This window comes from Cavia porcellus, unplaced genomic scaffold, assembly GCF_034190915.1.
Source record: "Cavia porcellus strain 051 isolate PalLab524CR breed Dunkin Hartley unplaced genomic scaffold, mCavPor4.1 scaffold_11, whole genome shotgun sequence".
NCBI classification, from domain to species: Eukaryota; Metazoa; Chordata; class Mammalia; order Rodentia; family Caviidae; genus Cavia; species Cavia porcellus.
This window is the reverse complement of record NW_026947494.1, coordinates 47,231,912-47,246,698: the sequence shown is the minus strand read 5'-3', so window position 1 is coordinate 47,246,698 and position 14,787 is coordinate 47,231,912. Positions and strand designations below refer to the sequence as shown.

General features: G+C 36.6%; 1 protein-coding gene across 2 annotated transcripts in view; it reads right to left on the bottom strand.

The window, feature by feature from the left end:
- Window positions 1-14,787, bottom strand: part of Rab3c (RAB3C, member RAS oncogene family) — a 254,491-nt gene that overhangs the window by 109,943 nt on the left and 129,761 nt on the right. For both annotated transcript variants that reach the window (XM_063258204.1, XM_013152905.3), the window contains exon 3: window positions 7,959-8,077. In XM_063258204.1, coding sequence (XP_063114274.1) covers window positions 7,959-8,077 — 119 coding nt within the window. The remainder of the gene's footprint in view (window positions 1-7,958; window positions 8,078-14,787) is intronic.

The following is a 14,787-nucleotide window of genomic DNA, read 5'->3' as shown; positions in this document are numbered from 1 at the left end:
CAGAGTGTAAGTGAAGCAGGAAAAACAGCAGTCCTAGTTACATAAGACCTTTTAGTAAAGAACAGAGGTCTTTTATGTAATTTTTAAATCTCCCAACTGAGGTGAAGCTGTGTCTACTAGAATTTAGCTACTATCTTCACTTCACTGACATTAGTCAGTACTTACAGAATATTAACATTTTCTTTTTAAAATTTTTTTTAAACACCAAGTACATTTATTAGAAAAGAAAGAAGCTATGAAATATCTTATCTTTCCTTAAGAAATTAAAAATAAAAAACAAAATAAAACCAAAAGAACAGAAGAAAATAATAAAGATCAGAAAACATAATCCCTTATCAAAATGCCAACATCATTTTCCATAAAGATTAACATTCTGATTATTACATTTCTGTAGAAATAGAAAAGACTCGGAATAGTCTAAACAAGTTTGATAAAGGCACAAAATTAGTTTACATTTTCAAAATAAACTGAGATAGTTAGATACCAAAATACAAAACCATACTGGATGAGTGACACTGTTCATTGTCCTACTCTTCCTGCACACATCCATCATCCATTTATTATTTTTCAAGCCATTTATTATTTTTTGAAGTAAACACACACACGCACTCTCTCTCTCTCTCTCTCTCTCTCTCACACACACACACACACACACACACACACACACACACACAGTTCTCTGTGCCCAGAACATAATACCAGGTTTGTTTGTCCATTCTGGGTTGATAGTAGGTAAGTGAAATGCTTAGTAAAGATATCTGTAATTTAAACATTTTATTTTTTTAACGTAGCTACATTCTTCAGAGTCCAGAGTACAGAATAGACAGGAAGAAGCTACAACCAAATATAGTAAATGGAATAATAACACCAACAACAAAACAAGAACTCAATGGCAAATATGTGGCAGACTGAACAGGAGCAATAAGAGAAACTATGAGCTAAGGCCATGAGGCTTGATCAGATACTTCCCATTGGGTTGGTGTTATGGTTGTCTGGGTGACCCACCAGAGCCCCATGCAGTCATGGGGGCAGGCTTCTAGAATTTGTGATTGATTCATGGCCAATGCTGGGGATTATGGGTGTGAGTGCTACACCCATGGGTGTGGCCTACATACGCTATTAGAGACAGAAAAATAATCTTCTCTCTGTGCTCTTCCCCTTTTGCTTTTGTTGCTTTTGCTGTCTTCCACCACCATGAACTGTTGCCCTCTGCTATGTACCATTCTGCCTTGGAGCTAGCTGATTAGTGACAGAAAGCTGTGAACTAAATAAACCTTCCTCTTCTTCATTTGGGTGTCAGGTATTTTGTCTCAGCAATGAAAGAAAAGTAACCAAGACAGTTGATGACATTTCTGGCTCTTTTTAGATGCCACACATATACCACCTCACACCATGAACCAAATAAAAATTGTTTTAGAGATGGAATGTACCATAGTAAGAAACTAGATAATTTGAAGCCACATTGCCTAATATATGAAAAATTTTGGTTTATCTGGATGAGTCTTACTCTCATATATTCTCTCACTTACTGGGAGGGGAAGAAATCACTATAAAGAATAAGCAAAGTTTTGGTACAATAGTTAGAACCTTCTGAGATGAATTGAGGACACTGAGCTGATTTCTTCATAATAGTCTAAAACTATTTTAGCCATCACCCATCAATTTTTGGTTGAAACATTTAATTGCTATGTGTCTGGATACCAGCTAACTCAAAATAACTAGAGGAAACTCAAAATAACTAATACAAACTATTTTGTATTTTTATTTCTGTCTTTCATACACTCATATATTAGGCAATTATGTCTGTGCCAGGAACCATTCTAGATGCATAAAAGCATGAAGTGTATGTTCCCATGAAGCTTATGCTGTTATTCAGAAGATAGCCAATAAGATAAAGAAATAAATCATAAATATGTCAGAGAGTAACCAGGGCTATGGAAAAAGCCCAAACTAGAGCAAAGTGACAGGGAGGGGTGCAGAGAGCTGCAACATAAAATCAGGTGGGGAAGAAAGGAAGGCTTTCCTGATAAGGGACAGGTGTTGAAGATGTGGTGGAGGGCAGGGGGACCATAAGGCTGGTGGTGGTAGACACTTTTATCAATGGCATAGCAGATACAAATGCTCTGAGACAGTGTCATGCCTTACTTATTCTAGGAGCTGCAAAGATGTTTGAGTGGCTAGACCAGAATGCAGAGGACAAGAGTGGCACAAGCAGTGGTTGGAGAAGCCCGGGGTAAATTGTAGGCTATTAGAAGAGCTTTGGCTTTAATTGAAGACACATGAGATGCTGTGGAGTTTTGGATCAGAGAGGTGAAACAATATGATCGAAGATTTGAAAAAGTCATTTGAGTTGCTGTCCTGAGAAGTTTCTGAAGACTAGGGCAGTACTGGAAGCAGGAAATCTACTAGAATATTCTAAGAATTCTGACAGGAGATGATGGTATAACAGGTGGCAGTAGTGTGTTTTGTGCTGACCTGTCCCTCCCAAGATGATGAAGCTTTAATACCTTGCATATGAATATGACTGTATTACCTTTTTGGAAAGAAGGTCTTTTTTGGGATCCAATCTAATATGACTGTTTCCTGACACGAAGACAACAATTGGGAAGACAAAGATTAGTTAGATAGATACATAGATAGATAGATAGATAGATATACACACACACAGGCAGACACACACAGAGGGAGAGACAGACAGACAGACAGACATGGACAAAGACTGACAGAGACAGCAGAGAGAGTAAGAGACAGATGTGGAGACAATGGAAGAAATGTCATACACAAGCCAAGGAATGTCAAAAGCTACCACTAGCTAGGAGAGAGGCATGAAACAGATTGATCTTAAGGCTGTTCTATATGTTTTAGAGGGGAAAGAGAAAGAAAAAACTGCAGAGGAGAATATTTGAGGGGGAAATTTCATTCTAGTTTCCGCACATCTGCAGTAGTGCCTGGAATATCACCAGAATGAATTATTTAAAACTGGTGGGAAGATGGTGTTAGACTTTTATACTCAGTCTGATGATTTAAAACAAAAAGTCAATCTGTTCACCAGATTGCCTACTTAAAAAGAACTGTTATATTTATAGTTCTTCATTGTGTCATAAAGGCAGAAAGTAAATAAATAAGATGTGGGGAACAAGCCAGTGACAATCTCTAACAGGAAATAAACAGGTGGGATCATGTGCTTTCAGAACAGACCCAGAAGTCATGGGTGGGAGAGATTCTGAGTCAGATACGAACGGTAGACTTTCTGCCTCTGCGAACTAGACTTTCAAAAGGAACTCAGACCACTGAACCCAGTTCCAAATACTTGATGTCTGATTCCAAGACTCAGTAAACTCTGGCCACAATCACCTGCAAACACTTCAAAGGAGGGGGAATTTTACTGGTGATTTCATATCCTTTAATAAATCACTCATTAATTTACTTCCTAAATAAAATCTCATTGGAAAAGTCAAAGCACAGAATACTCTGCTTTCAAAAGAGGGGTAGCCTCTGTCTCCCTGTGACCATAGGGCCACTAGCTGGCTGTTCTTTCCTCTGCAACTCCATGCAATTTTCTGGTAAACAAACTCAAGGTAAAAACAAGTGGAGATCTATGAAAGGAGCTTAATGACCATAATTATACACATTTTACACAATTTCAGCCAAATCTGAAAGAGCACTGAAAGCTTCCCTGCAGCTTCCAAACTGATTGAACAGCATCTCTTGCTTCCCCAGCTGTTCTCTTTTCCCATAAAGTATCAACACATAAGCCTCCTCTTCCTGTTTCCAGGGAACAATGCTAAAACAGTACCACTGAACTATATACTGGAAAACAGTACCATTGGTAAATTTTGTATGTATTTTACCACAATAAAAATTAGGAAAAAAGTAGGTTATAACTGTATTTGGTACTGCAAAAAATGATTGATGGATGCACAATCTAATAAGATAAAATGTAATCAAATAACAACAGCATGTGCTAGATTCTTTATATGGCCTGTAGAAAGCACTATGGTAGCCCTGGGATACAGCTGAGGGTGTGATCAAGCACTGTTTCCTGTGGAACAGAAATATGATCTGGGAAGGAGTAGAGGTGTATTTTATAGCTTTATGGAAGAGTTTGACAACTGAGCTGTGCCTAGAAGGTGAGTAAACACTTGGAATGGTAACTGAGGATTCTAGGTAGGAGAACAGATGTAGTAGAAAGATAAGACTTTGGTTAGAGACTAATAACTTAAAGAATGTACTGTGCTTTTCTCCAGGTGTCTCTGCTTGTTTCTCTTGAGGAAAGTTCTGTCTGGTTGGAATACAGAGCCAATGAAGAAGACGGTAGATGATACCCATGAGGTAGGTGTGTTGAGGTACCCTATCCACTATGATAAATCTGGGATTTCTTTCTAAAGCAATGGTCTGAGAAAAAAAAAAGTGGTTTTCAGAGCTACTTGTGGAGTTTTGGAAAAATACATTTGCCTATAATCTCACAGGAGATGTGGTTTAGTAGGTCCAGTTTGAAGCCTGGGCTTACATATGTAGCTGAACCTCCACAGGTGATTCACATTTACTTCCTGAATTGCTATCATAGGTTATGAGACAACACTAGAAATTTTACAGTGGTACCTCAATACTGGTGTTTGTTTCTGTGAGATGCAATGAGTGCCAAAAATATGATTACCAAATAAATTATTCTGGCTAGAAAGGATAATAGGTCAAGAGGCAACTGACACTGGCAAGTTCTAGCTTGAGTGACCAGCACCATTAATGATGAATATCAGGACAAAGTCTTCATATCAAAATGCACTGAGTAACAAATTCAACATTTCAGAGTAATTGAGTATCAAGCTACAATTGTTTTAAAAAGAAAGGAAAGAAAGATACAAAGTTTCAAAATGGTACTCAGAAGTCAGTAACAATAAGAGTAAAGAAGAGGAACGGATCTGAGAGGTATTCAGAAAGTCAAAATGACTGGATCTGATGAATAATGAGATGTGATGAGTGAAAAGAAGAAATCAAATTTGTTCAGAAAACTGGATGATGATGTAACCCCCAAGACAGTAAATGGTGGCCAAAGCACTGAGCACAACGTCTGGAAACTTATCGAAGAGTAGGTGCTCAACAGATTCTTGCTGAATAACGTTAAAAAAAAACTATCAAGCAATTATCATACAATTGTGAGTGAAAACAATAAGTGATTATATATTGATTAATAGTATGAGTTTTGTTGGTTTGCAACAAATTTAGATGTCTGGGAATAAGTGGAGTAGGAGATTGTAGAATAATATATGCAAAGCTGAGGGTGGCATTAAAGAAAAAAAATCACAAAATTTGTAAAATTTGTTCTGGGTTCCAGAAACAACAAATGTTTCAGTTTGCCTCTAGAGCAGTGAGAAACGAAGCTGTGAAGATGTAGCGTCACCATAATGGAGAGTTTCTGAATGTTGGAGCTAAGAAAATTTTAATTAATTCAGGGTGAAATGTAAAGTAATGAGTGAGTTTCAGGCAGTGATCATCCATGATCTTCACTGGGTTCTTTTTGAAGAACCTTTAAACAGCAATGGGATAAGATGGATCGGTATAGAAAGCAATTTTAAGTGAAGATCATTTAGAGGGATCCAGTAAAGGTAGAAGCAACAGGTAATTGGGAGAAATTAAACAAAGATGCTCAAAGAGAAATGAAAAGGCAAGAGTAGATTCAAAGGATACTCAGAATAAAATTAGTATTCATGAGTTGCTCCATACTGGGCTGGCTGAGAGATCTGGACTGACACTGTGTGCTGAGCAGCGGAGGATTTCATTGCAAAAAACTGAAATAACAATGCCAGGAAAATAAGCAGTTTCAGGTAATAAAAATAAAACTGATTTTGAGGAACCAGCAGGGTAACCAGGTGGAGAAATATTTTAGGCACCTGGAAATGCAGCACAATAGTTTACAGACATTTGGGAGCCACCTGGTAAAAGTTAGAAAGTTGGGGAAGAGGATAGACAGCCAGAGACACAAAACACAGTCACAAGATGTCACTGGGGGCTTACTTGCCCTCAGCTAGGAGAGGAAGAGGAAGAGGAGAGGTCACACAGAGAGAATAATTATCTAGAAAAATGCACCTTTCAAAATAAAAATCAGAGTTTCAAAAGGAAAGAGAGTAAAATAGAGTTAGAGAATTTGAGGTGGAGAAAAGCCGCTTGGATCCGCTGATACGTGCAGAGGTCCAAGCGTTGATGAGTTGAAGCCAGATCAACTGACATTTCAGAGGAAAGGTATGAGGAGCGTGAAGACGCTGCATGTTTCCAAGTCATGTTTGGTGTGAGAACCAGGGGTACTGGTGGGCATGACTCCTGGGATTACTGCCATTTGGCTTTAATGAGCTCAAGATAGCCTCCTTTCTACTCCCAGTGGTCAAATAACTTTCACTGAAACAACAGGGCAAGGAGAACTATCGGTTTGGAACCTGGAATCTGAAACCTAATTCATGAACATTTCCTGCCTATGTGCTCTAGTAATTTTGCATGAAAATATAGGTGCCACAGCCGCATGGGGCAGTTAACTAGCTGTAACAACACCATGACCCCAATAGTCATTTTGAGTTCTAATTTGAATGCTAATTTTATCATCAACTAAATCTCGATATCTCTGGATCTTCTATTTCATTTGGTTTTGTAGCAAATCTGGTGGCATTTAATTAGGATTGCCTTAAATTTATAAATTAATTTAAAAAGAACTGGCATTTTTTACAATATCATATTCAGCTTACCACAAGTAAGGTTACTTAAACTTTCTTCTATCTCTCTCTGTGAAAGGTAATTATTTTTCTTGTAAGTTTTGAACCTATCCTTTTCAGTTATAATCTTTATCTCCTCCTTTTTAAGTTACTATTGTCAATGGTATTATTTCATATATTATGTCTTCACAGATGAGTAATTAGCATTTAAAGGAAACAGTTAAATACATTTGACCTTCATAGAGCTGATGTTATGCATGTAAAAAAAAAATTGTTTCGGATAATACTGTTGTAGAAAACAAAACAAAACAAGAATGCTGTTTGCTTTGCCTGATATTGCCAGTCCAATGCTTGCTTATGTAAGATGGGTTGTGACTATTTAGAGACAAAAATGTGCCATCAGTCCTGATGGCTGTTTTCCCCCTAATGTCACACAAAGCCTGAGACAAGATTCTGGCTGTTTCCATAGAAAAGCTGTGCTTCAGAGCCCTGCTGCTGGACTTCATGATTTCTTCCTGGCTCCTCTGTCTCCTCCGAAGGTGTCAGTGGGACAGGATGAAGGAAGCCCCAGCTGCAGCAATAAGCTCCCCCCAGCTCAATGCAAATCATACTCACAGCAGAGGCCTTTTCAGATGGTTTGATATAGCTGTGAGTCAGAAAGGGTTTAGATTTATTTTTGCCATTCACCCCAATCTCTTAAGATTTTCAGTTGAATAACTTACTTAACAAATCTTTTAGACATGGAATCAACCAACTTCTTTTGTAAATGGCCAGATAGAAGATTTTAGGCTTCACAGGCCTTCTGGTTTCTGTTGCAGCTCCTCAATTTGGTTATAGTGGTGTGAAAGCATCACAGACAATAAACAAATAAACCTGGCTATGTGCCAATAAAACTTTATTTACAGAACAAATGGTGGGTCAGATTTGGCCCATGGGCCTTCATTTTTAGATGCTTATTTTAGATCACCAAATTTTCACATTATTATTTGTTCCTTTTTAAATTAACAGCAATGTACTTGTCTCCACAGGATGAAAACCACTGAAACCAAGAAAATGAAGACAATTTGCCAAAACAACTTCCTATCAATCTCTTACAAAAGATTTGCAGCAGAATCACCATTTATTTGGCTTATGAAGTATCTATGTTATAGGGTTGGACCCTATAACAAACACATATGTGATGCTGTAGTTTGGTGACTGCTTTGGGAAGAAAAAGTGAAATACAAAGCTATCATTAGTGATGTATTAGCTCCAACTTACCAGTCTTGTACAGCATTGAAGGATTCTTCATTTGTGATATCATACATTAAAATGAAGCCCATAGCGCCACGATAATAGGCTGTGGTGATAGTTCTGTATCTTTCCTGGCCTGCTGTGTCCTAAAAAAGAGTGATGATAATCTCTCAGAAATAAGGCAATACAGTTTTTGAGGTGATTAGTAATACACAAAACAGTCACAACACAAATTCTAAAATGCATGTGCAATGTATACCTATCTTTTCATGTCGTTATTCCTAACAATTTTTATATGACAGCTTTAAAATATTCTGAAAAATTGGTGTTCTCTTGACACACATGCAGCTCAAAGTAGCCTTTTCAAATCTCAGTTCCATTAATCAGCATCTAATTATGAAAATGAAAGGGAAGAGTATCTGCCTGTCTATCATATTCATATATATATGAATATATGAAAGAAAACTGTATTAGCTCCATCATTATGCATTTGTGGTCTGTCAGCTATTATAAACTACTGGGAGAAAAAGAAATTTTATGAAAATATCTGTACTTTTAAAGAGCTTCCAGTTCAATCTCAGCTTATTCAACCATAACATGAGAATAAGAACACCTGCTTGTGTTGATGTCTCAATCAGATGACTGGGTCTGAGTTTAAATTCCTGCCCTTTCCTTTGCTGGGGGAATGTGAACCAGTTGCCAAACCTCTCTGAACTTTAATATTCCTCCTGTAGGAAATAACTCATGTGCAATGCTTCACATACAGTGCAGCAAGCAAAGAGTACTCTATAAATGACAAGTACAGACTACTGCTCCTATCACCTGGGGAGCCTGGCTAACCCATAATGGGAGACAGCAGCTTACAAACACATGGATTTCATGTCTCTGTAGATAGTGTGTAATGGTTAAACCTGGGAATCAGAGACAGATATGACTACCTAAATGGCCCTTGTAGATGGAACATGTATTGGAGCTAAAAAATTGTTTCCTAATTCAACCAACTCTCACCCCATTCTCTATCTGTAGTATCATTTATTACCCAAAAGCTTCTCAGTTGTCCTCCTCTGCTACTTTTCCCTGGAGGATGGGGTCCAAATTGTCTTTCCTAGAACTCTGTAGGTGCTTAGTATTTTGGACAAAATATTATCTTTTCTCTGACTTCAGTCTAGGTCCCCTTTATCTCATTACTCCTGAGATGCTTGCTCTGAACGCAGAGTGCATACCAGCTCCCGCTAAGATTCACTGGCCTCGAAGGGACAGCTAATGTATTGGACGACACTGAAGAGCTCCATTTACACTAACAAATGAAATCAGTCATGCAGGGAGCCACTACTGGGGCAGGATTGAGGGTCCTCATTCTGCTTGGATGCTTACACAGCACAGTGGAAACTGTTTAAAACTACCTCCTACTTTGTGTGTCACATTTCTCTTCACACCTTCCGTTTAGAGAGATATCACCAAAGATGGTTGGGGATCAGTGAATGATTCTGGGAGAATATAAAATGAAATTAGCCAAGGATGTGACTTTTTATAAAGCCAATGAGGGGAAAACAAGGTTTAAAAGAAAAGATGAACACACATTATAGTCCTGAAATGATCAGAAAATAAGACAAAACCAGTAGGGAATGATGTTTCAAAACATACTTCCAAAAGAAGAAAACAAAAAACAAGATATAGATTTTAGTCTATGAAAATTTGACAATATCTTAAATATGGAAGAAGTGTATAGGTAAAGCTGAAATGATAGGAAACCAAGTGACAAACTCGGAAACATGTTTACACTGGACTACAGAAAACAAATATCAATACCTTTAACACATATAATGGTATTAGAAATCATTCGTAAAATGTTAAATGTTCTAAGGGTAAAAATTATTTAGAAACTGGTACATGAAAGGCTAATTAGTAAAACGAATTGAATCACGACAATAATAACACAAATACAAAAGGTCCTGATTACAATATAATATTTAGTGCCAGGTGTTATTTGAACATTTTATTGTAATATGGTTAATATTTTACAAATATTAAAAAATGAAAATGTGGATGCTTAGGGATATCATAAACTGTGTATAATTGGGACAAATTCACAAATTCATTAGGCATGAAGCAGGCAATATTGAATTTATCTGATATTTGTAGAGAGTCACTGAAATGAATATCTATCTATCTATCTATCTATCTATCTATCTATCTATCTATCGAGAGATCAAAATGCAGAATCAAATGCCCAAAGACTGTTTTGGGTGGCTTGTAGCTCAGTGGTGTAGCAGGCAAAAGGCCCTAGATTAGATTCTGAGCACCACCAACACCATCACCACAACAAAGAGCATTAGAAGGCTATGTTTTAAAAAAGCAAAATGTAATCAAATTTTGTAATACTATATATTTGCTCTTTGGCTAGCAGAACACTTAATGAGTAGGAATTTTTTCATATTGGGTTTCGCTTTATATTTTCTAGAACATATTATCTGTAAATATAAATTACATTGCGTGTGTATGACTATTACAAAGAAAATTTAAATATCTTTTTTCATGCCAAAATATCTTCCTGGCACTGACTGAGTGGATTTGTACAGGCTGGGGGACTCCATGCCTGCTGCTTTCCTGTGCACAGCTTTCCTCTAATTTCTAAGTTAGAGGAGAAGAGGGAAAAAAACACTGCAGACCCCGCGACATGGTAACCCAGACTCTCCCTGTCAAGCACATTGTTCCACGCAGACATTGTAAGTGTTTTGTGGGAAACAGTGGCTTTATCTTTCTTCTTGACCCTTTCCACTGATGGTGTCCCTTTTCATTAGATGTTAATTTTATTGTGACAGTGCAGAAACTAGTTTCAGTATTATAAAATGCATCAATTTCACATTGTGGGTGTATTTAATCTTTGAGACAGCAGAAATCAAAGGTCCTTTATATTGTGGTTGAAATGTTACAAGAAGCTGCTAGAAACTACAGAACTGGATAGCAACTATATAACAAGAGAGAGCAACAGAGAAAGGGAGAGAGAGAGAGAAATAGCTTTTGAAAGAAAAGCTTTCAAATAGTACTTAGTACTTAGGTCACAGCAAGGGGTCAGATCTTCAACATCATTCTGATTTGAACCCAGAATCTAATTAGAATTGTTCATCACCTGAAATCTCTCAGGGAGAATAAGAAATTGCACCAAGTCAAAGTGCCATGAGGAATACAAAGAAGAAAATACCTCTTAGACGGAAAGAAAATGTAAAGAATAAAAATCATTTAATAGGTAGATACCATGTTGAAAACTGAAAACAATTTCTGAATTGCAAACTCATTAGCATCTTCTTCCATAATATCTGGAAGAAAATAAGTCAGAAAAACACTTCATTACATCTGACATTTACTAATCATAGCAGGTTATGTTTGAAAGAAAAGAACATTTCATAATGTCAAGTGCCACTAACATAATTAAATGTGAACGGTCTCAGAAGATAACTGATTAAATTGGTGCCTCTTTGCACCACGTGTAGAAAGCTGGTCCCAAAAGCTGGCTTGGTGTTGTTCTGCTCTTTAGCTGGCTCCAATCACAGAAAATACCTGCTGATTTTCAATAAATGTAGATTTCTTGTGATTGAAAAACACAACTTGAAATCTCTTACAGGGAAAATGTAGGATAGAAAAGCAAGTAGAAGATAGAAATTTTATCCTCTGAGCAATAGCTTTCTTTTTTGTCCTTTTTGTCCTTTTTTGCCCTTTCTTTTTTGTCCAGAAAATCACTTTAGTTTAAATATTTTGATATCCCACTGATGTTTCCAGAAAAAAAAACCTTTTTTTTTTTTTTTGTTTTGTTTTAGTGGTAGGTTTGACTAGCAAATCCTTGAATATCTGTCAGGAAAAGAATTGTAAAATGAGAAACATTACAAGCTTGACAAACAGTAGCTAAGAACTTTTTAGTTAGAATTTTGGCACTTCTGTATTTGTTTTTGCTTTTAAAATTTTTCCCTAATGAAACATTTTAACTGTATGTGCAGCATTCTCTAATTATGTAAAATTAGATTTTTAAGATTGATGGGATGGCTTTCATTTGTAAAAAGGTATGCATTGTATTGTAATTTGCTTCTTTTGGATGGTTAATTCTTTCTATATTGAATTAAAGGGAAAATTTAATGAATCATTTGTAAAGAAAAATAATAGCACTACATCAAAATACATTTATTGACTGTCTACACAGAGAATAATAGGTTGAAAGGCAAAAAGCCTGGTATATGATAAAGTAGGTAATTTTATAGTTGGGAAAGTCAAATAAAAGACACATTGGTGTTAACTGATCAACAAAAGTAATTTAATTAAGCTAAAGGAAATAGTGCATAATAACCCAAAGAGGAAAAGTGGCAGGGGCCAGAAATGCTGTGATCCACGACAAAATACTTTTATAGGTGAATTTCCAAAAGGACACAAACATGGTAAGTGGAATATCATTCATATAAGCAATAACTATTATATACCATGGTACATTGCTGGTGCTCACCTTAAAGGAATTGTTTAGAAACACCAAAATATTAAGTTATGGTTAAGTCAAATGGTTTAACATTAACTGTCATGAAATAATTCAACAAACCTCTGGTAAACAGAGACCATGGCACATAACAAATTTATTTTATGTATCCAAGCATATTTTGTGTATTCTTTTTTTTTTTTTTTTTTTTTTTTGTCTTTTATCAGTACCAGGGATCGAACTTTCAACTGCCTGCTTGCAAGGCAAGCGCTTATGCCGCTGAGCTAAATCCCCAGCCCGTATATTTTGTGTATTCTAAAAGCCTATTCTTCAAGAATTTTATTAGTTAGAATACCTTTTTTTTTTAAATACCAGGGATTGAACTCACAACCTTGAGCTTGCCAGGCAGGTGCTTACACCACTGAGGTAAATCCCCAGCCCCCAAAGAGATATAATGATGTTCTCATCTCAAAACCTGTGAACTTATTTGGAAAAAGGGTCTCTGGAGTTGCGGTCATGTTAAAGTGAGATCACATCAGGTGGAGATGCCCTAGTCATTTATCTAGTGTCTTATGCAGGAGAAAGCACAGGCACACAACACACAGAGAAGGCCGAGTAAAGGTAGAGGCAGGCATTAGAGTAATGCACCCACAAGTGAGGAACATCCAGGACTAAGCAACCACCAGAAGCTGCAGAGAGGCAGGGAGCACCTCTTACCCTGAGCTCTCTTAGAGTGTGGCCCAGCTGACACCTTAATTTAAGACTTCCTGCCTCCAGAGCTGTAAGATAATAAATTTCTGTTGTTTTTAAGTCACCCAGTTTGTGGTTCTTTGTTACAGCAGCCACAAGAAAGTAATACAGTCACTGACCCCAGTTTGCAGCCTTCAGGGTCAGGGAAGCAACAATATAAATTCCACAGTTGCTCACACCACCCTTAGTACATTACAGAAAGAGAAGAAAATTGAAGGTAGTCTTGTGCAGTAGTGTAAGATTATTTCATTGTGAAATCAGGAAAGATGTAATGCTAAAACACACTACTATATTCCACTGAGGTAAAATTCAGTTTAGGAATGTAGTTTGATAAATCTTAAACACTAGATGACCTCTCTATATCTGCTCAAAGGCATATCCTATTAGACAAAAAAATGTTGCTTGATGTGACAAAAATTATACATTTCTTTGTGTTGAAATTTCATTCCCAAATGATTGAGATATGATTTCAAAAACATTTAAAATCACAATATACATGCTGTATCACAGCATCCTCAAACACTAGGAATGGCAACCTGCTGATTAATTACATGTCGCTTGTTTTATACGGTGTTATTTTCCACACAGTTGTTTATTTTCTCATTCCCACAAACAGGAATAAAACAGAATCAATTGCAGTCTTATAAAAATAGCAAGAAAAACAGGAATCTTAAATATTTTATGTTTTTTGTCACATATTTTTTTCTTCAGAGCAGTTAATCCTCCATTAAAATAAAATTTATAAACCATGTTTCCCTACTGATCTTGTACCATCAATGTGAATTCACTGACACACACTTTTCTTTACAAGCAGCCATAAAGCAAGCCCATGTTTTAGAAGAGAACACTAATAAACTGTCCTCTAAATAGTTCTTTGATCCATTTAAATGTTCTCCCTGTCTATTGTTCTTTGTCCATCCTTTTCACCACAGCAGATCTTGTTGATCAGATTTTTCTTGTCATGACGTTTAGCTTTGAAACACCAAAACCTCCGTTTTACAATGGCATCCACTTCTAAGTAAAACCTAATAAAATCAGCCTGAGGCAGTCGGATAAAACTTGACCTATTATTTCATGGCAGTGTTACCATGGCAATTCATCTTTCCTGGCAAAGAGGAGCAGGGATACATAGCTCTGTTATAGGAGGCCTTTGACTCTATTGTCAGTAATACTCTGACACACCTACCAATTGCATGTTTGTGCTCATGAAAGTTGGAGACACTTTTCAGTAAACACTATTTAAACGCCCAGATGAATTCACTTCATGACCTTAATAAAATTTACCATCCAAACCACATACATTTTATTTGAGAGCTTGTTTTCTAAGAAGGTTTAACATTAAGGCAAGGGATACTATGAGTTTTATTTCTAATTAATCTTTTTGACATACTTCTGCCCAGTGAAATTTTGATTACATTAACTGTTTTAAAACCTGGGATATAAAACTTAAATGTAGGTAACTTAGAGGTTTTAGCCAAGATTGGTGGTTGTTTTTCCTCACAGAATACAAAATGTTTGCATCAGATAAAATGAAATGTGTTTTAAAGGATAGCAGACCTTTGAGTGGGACTTTGACTGTTGCCCTAAAATTGCCAACTAAGACTCAAACCAGCCTCCTTAAAAAGGGGTAGAATATTTCACTCTCACAAT